Here is a 9,290-nt window from a genome sequence, read left to right on the forward strand (position 1 = left end):
AAACAAATATCTATCCATTCACCTGGAGAAATGCGTACAGAGGTACATTAGAACCCCTACACATTCTCTGAAAGGGAGAATCAATTAAATAAAGACACCACCAAATAATCCTTTAATAAAACAAAAACATAACATAGGCATGGCTAGTTACAATTAGGTGTAGCAGATTAGTGTTTTGGGGTATTAGGTTTACAGGAAGAATTAGCGCAACAGTTTCAATAATGAATCTGTTATTCATTCTGACTGTAAAAATAGTGAATTTAACAATATTCACTGCAGTTTTTCATAGCTGTGGGGGATTTCTCCAATTAAAAGTCCTTCACAGGAGGTATTTGCAAAACGCATCAATAGATTTTTATTATTTAAAGTTTGAATTTGAATAAATCACCATCCCTGAAGTATCACCAAAAATTCTCTGTCAATCACTGTCACTGTTAACCGTAGAATGTTTCATGAGTGTCAGATGCAATGCTTTATCAGTAGACCCCTAAGTGACACTGTACACAAATGCTTTAAATTCCAGGATAATAAAAATTCATTATTTATAATAGTAAATAATACATTGTAAGTGGGCATCAGGATAAGAATGGTTGTGTAAAATATTTCTCAGGACTAGTAAAATTTTTAAAACCAATAGACCTCTATTCTATGACATTTTTATGTTTTTGACCAAGGTCCCTCAGAGTCTGTGTCGTGAAGTGTGTAAACCAGGTTATAAAATGGTGAAAAGAGAAGGGGAGCCTCCATGTTGCTATGACTGTGTCCAGTGTGCAGAGAATGAAATATCCAACACAACAGGTAAAAAGACATGCAAAATACAATGCACGCAACACAAAATAAATAAAGTGTATTCAATATCATACATATCAACACATAAAAATGCTTAAAAAATATTTTTCTTATATATTGTTATATATTGTAACAGATAATCAAAGATACAGTAAACAAAAAGGTATCTAAAGTGTCAATAGATGGATAATAGGAAGAGAAAAAAAGCAGAATATGACCCTATCAGTAAGTATCGCCAACCCCGTAATGAGGCAAAATATCAAAAAGGAGAAAGACGGGTTTTTTTTTTGGCAAGTAGTCAAGTCAAGTCTTTACACAAAATTCAGTGAATGTGGTGATAAAAATCAACAAAACAAGAAGTAAAAGTACATATTCAAATAACGGTCCCAGATATGGCAACCCTGGATGTTACATTGGTGGGGCTATGCCTTATTTACTAGACAGTTGTCTGGGTAAAATGTTGCAAATGTGGGTTTTAGTAACATTGTAATCTAACAGTACGTTACTAACAGTAGATCCGTACCTTCTTCGACTAAATAGTAAGTCATCAGCCTTTTTGCAACACTCACATAGACACATATACTTTTGATTATACAACGCAATCGTTTATCCACATCTAATATTTAAATAGTCTGATTAATTCATGGTTCAGTCACGCAATTATAACCTATCAATGAAGTCATCCACAAACATTTTTTCTTGTAACTTTAAGCAAACTTGGTCAGCACCCAATTGTTATTGCTACCTATTCCTACTTTATTATACTATACAATATACTATATTGTTTTTTACTGCTAGGGTACTATTGTTATTTATTGACACTGTTTTTGATCGACTGGTGATACTATAAATTATTATGTTTTGTTGTTTAGTTGCTCTGACTCTCTTTATATGCATCCCCTGATGAAGCCAACTGGCGAAACGCGTTGGGTTGAAGATTTTAAGCATCTATACCTTTTGAAACGTTTTAGCCAGACAACTAACTGTTTAGAAAATAAGGCATAGCCCCACCAGTGTAACATCCAGGGTTGCCTTATCTAGGAACGTTATTTGAACATGTACTTTTATTTCTTGTTTTGTTGATTGTTATTACCACATTCACTGAATTTAATGTAAAAAATACATTTGATTATTACTTCCCCAAAAAAAAACATTGTCTTTCTCCTCCTTTTTGATATTTTGCCTCATTATGAGGTTGGTGATACACACTAGCTGATTAATTTATTAATTAATGGGTTAATTAACGGGTTTCTCAGGTGAGATCCTGTAGAAAGAGGGGAGTATCAGCTACCATAGAATCTGAAAAACTTGGAACTCTGTGTGATGTGGAGTGATTATAGTGATCATGACAAGGTTTGGTGCAAGGCTTCACCATGGCAAGGGACAAGTTCACACCATCAGACCCAGTAGAGAAGTTACCACAGTCAGTCACCACTAAAAGTTAGATGCTTCTGTGAAATGATAAAATGTTTTCTTCACTGATAAAAATGTATTGACTACATAAAAGTAAAAGCTCATGAGTGTTGGAGTAAACAAACTTCAACTAAGAATGCAAAAAGTCAACATAGACAGTGAAAATATTGGTATAGGACTTTTCACCCCCCCACACACATCCCTCCTACCCCTGTAGGGCCCTCCTTAAATTATATCCTCAACCTTACTTTATTTGCTCTATTTGAACCCATCTTCTGGGTTCTGTAAACATTTTTCTGGTGCGCAGCCTATTAACCTTTTTTATAAATATGATCCTTAATATATAACATCCTTTTAATTGTACTCCTGTGTATATTCCTTTCTTAACAAACCTACAGTAACCAGGAGCAGCCTTATCAGTTTTATGTGGTAATATTAAAATGTACTCAAATTTCCATCTGAAGCCTATTGGAACCTTTCATTATGGTATGTAGTGCAAAATCCCAGGCAGTAGTGTTGAATGTTTTTGTTTTGTGTATTAATTGCAACCAGGGGTTGGCTGGACCTCAACTAGACTTCTATTTTATCTCCTCCTTCTATTTCGTCTTTCTCCTAATCCACACCTCATTCTTTGATTTGTCTTTCTAATTCCATCCCTCTAATTCTGCCATGATTTTTATTCACACAATTACTTTCAGATGCTCAAAGATGCATTCAGTGCAGTAGCCTTGAGAAACCCGACAAACAAAAATCACAGTGTGTTTATAAAAACATTGAATTTCTGTCTCACAAAGAAGGTTTAGGAGTTATATTATCTTCAATATCTTTTCTATTCTCCATTGTAACAATTGCCATGCTTGGAGTCTTTTGGAAATGTCGCGAGTCTCCAATTGTGAAGGCCAATAATCGAACTCTAAGCTACATCCTTCTCATTTCTCTTATGTTGTGTTTACTGTCTGTTTTGTTGTTCATTGGCCGGCCATCAAATATACTTTGCTTTCTCCGACAAGGGGCATTTGGTATAGTTTTTACTATATCAGTCTCTACAATATTGGCTAAAACCCTGACCGTCATTATTGCCTTTAATGCCACAAGACCAGGAAGCAAGCTGAAGAAACTTTTAAGGACTAGATGGTCTACAACCCTGATCTGTGTCTGCACCTTGGTTGAGATCTTGTTTTCAGTCACATGGATTGTGTCCTATCCACCATTTCCGGATGTCAACACTGATACAGAAAATGTTATTTTATTGTGCAATGAAGGTTCAGTCACTTTTTTCTTTTTAGGAATTGGCTACATTGGACTCTTGGCTCTGATAAGTCTCATTGCTGCCTTTCTAGCTAAAGATTTCCCTGACCGCTTCAATGAGGCCAAAAACATCACTTTCAGTGTACTGATATTTATCAGTGTGTGGGTAGCATTCATTCCAGCCTATGTGAGCACACAAGGGAGCAATATGGTGGCCGTGGAGATCTTTGCCATTTTGGCATCCAGTGCTGGGTTATTGTTTTGTATTTTCATTCCAAAATGCTACATTATCTGTTGTAGACCTGACAAATTGCATTGAACTTTATTGGACATAAAATTTAAAAAAAAATAAAAAAAACAATATAATCTGAAAAAGATTGATGTTTTATAATAGACTAGATATAGCAAATGTGCAGGTTTGGGAGCACCAGGAAAATATTATCCACAGAGTATTACAGCTACAAAAAAAAAAAAAAAAAAATACAAAAAAAAAAAAAAAAAACCTTTAGCTTAGTAATAATTTCTGCCAAATATGATACAGAAAAATTGAAATTGTATTTATTAATTGAAATGTATTAGTTAATAAACTAAACTTAATGCGTACTGTTTTGTGTGCCATACGTCAGGTATAAAAGGTTTATTTAACACCTTGATATACTGAAAATGCAATTGTAAGTTTTGATGCTCGCCAGGTGCCAGTCCCAACCAAAGCCAGACTCTTCGCCTATAGCAAGCCCCCACTCAGCCTCAGGACGTTAGTTGCACTGTCCCAAACCCGGCTGCCCCCAGGACTTTTGTCTATTTATACAATTTTAATTAAAATTTGTGTAGTGGTCCTCCAAATATTTAAATCAGACCCTTCTCTGTGCACTGAGCCTAGTTGGTGGGGAAAAAAGGGAAGGAAAGCAAATATTTGCACCCTATTTCCTTTCCATTGCAGGCTCATGGTTTCCTTCAACAATTGGTGGTGGGGGTATCATACTGGAGATACAGCTTTACTTCTCAACACCCAGTTCCCCCCAAGATAATCCCATTACACAAAAACGTTCTTTAATTCCAACCTTTATTTACATTTGGGTCCAAATATGTCCTACGAGGTTCACTAACAGCTTAGAGAAAGGAGAAACATACTTTCCACTGTAACAAACTCTTGGAATGCCATTTCATCTCACCACATAGTGATTCCAACATCCAAATTTGGAATAAGTCTTCAAAAACATGATAGAACTTGTGTTTTGATTCAAAGTATCCATAATCACCAAAATTCTTGGCCCAGCTAGTTTAACAGGCCTTGCTGAAAGAATTGGTTTAAATAAATAACAGTAATAGTATTGACATAAAAGAATGGTGTTAAACATAAATCTTTTTGGGTGGTCCAGACCAAAGCAGAGGCATTATAGGCACAAACCTCAAGTATTGCACTCAACTGGGATGAGAGCTTTCTGTCCTATTGGTTGGAGATGTCCCCCATTATGCAAGATCAAGCTGTCAAAAACCAGATACCTTATTAACCCCTATTTTTTATTTGCCTAACCACCCCCTTCAGTAAATCCACCTTTCACAAAGACCCAACTGCCTTATAGCATAACAGAATTCTATAATTTGAGGGTTGTCATATTTTTTTTTTCTATGTTGCACCATATTTGTATTTATTTAACTGTTTAAAGCAGCGGTCGCCAACCGGTCGCCAGCTACAGGGATGCAGCAACCCTCAGGGCACTGATCCTTAAACCCCAGTGCTACCTCAAGCGAAGCCACAGGATGGAATAGGCTGAGCCCACCCTTCTGCTGTGGGGCATTGCCCCCGGAACGTAAGCCCAGAGAGCGCCTCCTAACAGATGCCAAGTTAATATATGAGACAATTTAGTATAGATTACTTTCAATGAATTACTTTCAATAAATATAGGTTCCAGAACAAAATATTAACCTTATTTTTTTAAATTAAAAAAGAGAAATCATTTTAGAGCTCAATTTTTTTTCAAATTACAGTTATAAACCTCAGATGATTATTTTTGTTATAAAACCTAATGTATCCAGGGCCATTAAGGTGTTTTATTGACTGGTGGAAGATTATTTGTAACAATTGTACTTTTTCTGTTTAGTCCCTCTGGAATTACCATGTGTTATACCACAGTGTACTGCAAATGGTTGAATTGCTTATATATACAGAGAAATTTACAGAATATAATAAAGCAGATTAAATTATGGACGGCCATTGAAATTTTAGTTGATTTTTTTCCTTTATTGACTTGCTACAAACGAATAGTCATGTTCCAGAAACAACATTATAAGTGTGGCAGATTACATTTTTTATTTATTAATTTTTTTCTTTCTTTAATTGTTCAATAAAACAATCACCCCAGTTCCAGGTGATTTATGAAATTATTTACTTGTTACTGCAATATGAAAATTAAATCTTTTTTTAAAACCAATAAATACTGCATTTCAGTGACATAAAAACAACGGGATTCGTCATAACACACAACACTACTCCAACAATACAGTTATGATATGGATATATATGGTTTTATGAAATTTCTCATTGTCAGTATTTTCCATTAGTAAAATTTTGGGATATTGGATGTTATAACTATTGCATAGAACCTTTAGAAATGGAAGATGACTTTTGCAAATGTTTACTTTATGTGTGCCACCTTAAATATTTAGAGGTTTATAAACAGCCGGCTATGCACATGTGAATAAGTAGGAATTTCCTTCTAAATACAGTTTCAATCAGATCAATATAGTGTATTTTTTTTATATATGTATAGAGCCCATGTTACATTTAGCTGATCTTATATAAGCAAGCCCCAATCCCAGGCATTCAATATTAAATGTGTTTTAGGGTATTAGAAATTATTTCTCTATTCTTCTCATCTTGATGAACATGTTACAGCTACAAACTTGAGTAACTGACATTTTATTTAAAGTGTTTTTTTTTGAGAGGTGGTTATATAGTGTAGTTTAGGTATTTTAGATTTTATTTTTTTATTTTTATTATTTATTTTTTGAGGGGTGGGTTTTAGGAGTAGTATAGGTCATTTAGATTTTATTTGTTTTGTTTTATTTTTTTTCTTTTCGATTGCTTTTTTTAAGGGGTTGGTTATTAAATATAGTTTAGGTAATTTAGATTTTTTTTGTTTTGTTTTTTTTTTTACATTTATTTTTCTGTTTGATGGCTATTTTTTGAGGAGAGGGTTTTAAGAGTAGTTTAGATAATTTTATTTTTCTGGTTGTGTGCTGTCAATGTAATATTTCTGTTTATTTTTACTTGATTTTCTTTTGCTTGTTTGCTTTGCTTGCTTGCTTTTTTACGTGTATTCTGTGATACCATAAAGAGAGCTTCCCAGTAGCCATTTAAAGCATTTCCAAAAAAAGTAAATAAATAAATAAGTCACCTTTCCCATTTACCATCAGACTTTTGGATATGAACCCTTAGCTAAGAAGCTGGATAGAACAAAAATGTTTTCGGACAGGCAGAACTTGTTACTTTTTTACTATAATATTTTGAACAAATAGCTACAATTTGGTAGATTTAATTTTTATTGCTCTTATGGATTTTCTATATTCATTTACCTGTGTACTCCTTCATGCATTCATTGGGTTTGTTACTTGTAGGAATAAATGCACCACATAAGATCGAAAAGCAAGTTATGTTTCCTAGAGATTAAGAAAGATACTGGTTTTATCTTTTCAAATTACTTTTTTGTAGTACATTTTGTGATATGAGTCCTGGTAATCAGACCTCGCTGAGGGAATTTATTCTGGTTGGCTTTCCTCGAAACATGCAGATTTGCTTAATATTCTCCATTTCCTTATTTCTAATTTATTTATTGACCATTCTGGGGAACAGTCTTCTGATTTGTGCTGTTTTTATGAGTTCTAAATTGCACACACCTATGTACTTTTTTCTGTGCAATCTGTCAATCCTAGACTTGTGTTACTCCTCCATCTCTGCCCCACAAATGTTATTTGTTGTCCTCTCTAGGGAAAGAACAATTTCTGTTTTAGGCTGCACTGTGCAAATGAACATTGGACACTTCCTAGGGAGTGCTGAGTGTCTACTGCTGGCAGTGATGGCATATGATCGTTATATTGCTATATGTTCCCCCTTGTATTATAGCAACATTATGAACTGGAAGATGTGTCGAAACACAACAATAATTGTGTGGATTGGAGGGTTTGTTACATCAGTTGTCCCCAATATCATAAAGCCACTGATCTTCTGTACTGAAAACAGACTGGATCATTTTATGTGTGAGATATTAGCACTCCTTAAGATAGCATGTGGGAACCATGTCATCTTTCAACTTCGACTATTCATTGTGAGCTTATTGATCCTCCTAGCACCATTTGGGTTTATTGTGGTTTCTTACGTTCTTATAATTTCAACTATCCTAAAAATTCAGTCCAATGAAGGAAGATCCAAAGCTTTTTCTACATGTGCTTCCCACCTGATTGTGGTCTCCATGTTTTACGGGACAGTTGTCACCATGTATATGGGACAGATCAACAGTATGTCCTCCATACTAAAATATATTTTTCTAATTTATGGGGTTTTTACTCCTGTCTTAAACCCCTTGATATACAGTCTAAGAAATAATGAGGTGAAACAAGCATTTGTGACAAAACTTAAACGTATTGATCGGTTGGAATTACATTATTGTCCTAAAACACAAGTTCAATTTCCAATGATTAAATAAAAAGTAAATGGTCAAAAAAATCACTGGGCCTAATCCATTGTTATCCAAGACTGGTGAAGTTAGACTATCATGGGTGGACCTGGGTAATCCAGAAAACCTGAAATGGTTTTCTGGAAATCATTTGCTTTTATTTGGCAAATATTTTAAATCCTTGTCCCAAATTAATTTCAGGCTTCCTAAATCCACCATAATCACGCAGGATCTTCTCTAGTCTCGGAGAGCTTTAACAAATCAAGACCATTGTTTTGATATTGATTTTCAGATTTTTTCCTACTAATTACCACAGTGACTATTGATGTTCAAAACACTCCAATACAGTTATATTTTCTATATTTTAAATTTCGTTCCCCCCACCTGCCTTGTAATGGTCATCTGGGTTGGGTTGTAGAGAACTCTCTTTCATCAGTCTTTCACTAAAAAGGTTCGCTGTAATTATTTATTATTATTACACAGTATTTATATAGCGCCATCATATTACGAGTCATGTCACTGGCCACGTAATGTTTTTAATGCTTTCACAGCGGGGTGTTAGAATAATAAAACTCTGTGTCTAAAAGCTACATTATTGGTAATATGGCTCAGTGAAATACATGATTGGAAGTGTGCCTGAAATGGACCGTACATCACCGTACCGTGGATCATTTCCTGAGTCGTCCTTGTATTCTTCTTTGTCCCAGTGTGGTAGAAGCACCTGGTGCTGCCATCTTATTTTTCCTTTTTCTGCCTTCTGCCTACATCACCTGACCTCGCACTGCGCAGGCACAAGATCAGGCGACGTAGATGGGAAAAAAAGGGTGCGATAGTCAGTTTTTTTCCCATTGAAGAAAAAGCTCATTCTGCACAGGCCTGAGATGGGACATGCATAGATAGGGCAACCGGAAGCCTCCTGGTATCTATGATGAATCCTAGGAGGCTCTGCAGCCCCATTCTGTCTTCATTGCCATGGGGATAAAAACAGAGTGAGGGGCTTTACCTTTTTTTTAAAAAAAAGTAGGTAATGCATACCTTACATAAAAGTTCGAAAATTTACTCCATGCATACCACTTTAAACAAGTAAAATTAAAATTTAAAATTTTGCATACAACTTTATTCAAATAATGATTACACTGGTCAACAAACATTTTCTTGCCAAACAGT

General features: G+C 34.9%; 1 protein-coding gene across 1 annotated transcript; it reads left to right on the forward strand.

The window, feature by feature from the left end:
• Positions 1–2,875: 2,875 nt before the first annotated feature.
• Positions 2,876–3,909, forward strand: LOC140329372 (vomeronasal type-2 receptor 26-like; the record flags this gene model as incomplete). The annotated part of the gene is made up of 1 exon (XM_072409604.1): positions 2,876–3,909. A coding segment is annotated over one exon (894 nt), but the record flags the coding sequence as incomplete, so codon positions are not given.
• Between the last annotated feature and the right edge of the window lie 5,381 nt (positions 3,910–9,290).

The sequence above is a fragment of the Pyxicephalus adspersus genome, chromosome 4 (assembly GCF_032062135.1).
Source record: "Pyxicephalus adspersus chromosome 4, UCB_Pads_2.0, whole genome shotgun sequence".
Lineage (NCBI taxonomy): Eukaryota > Metazoa > Chordata > Amphibia > Anura > Pyxicephalidae > Pyxicephalus > Pyxicephalus adspersus.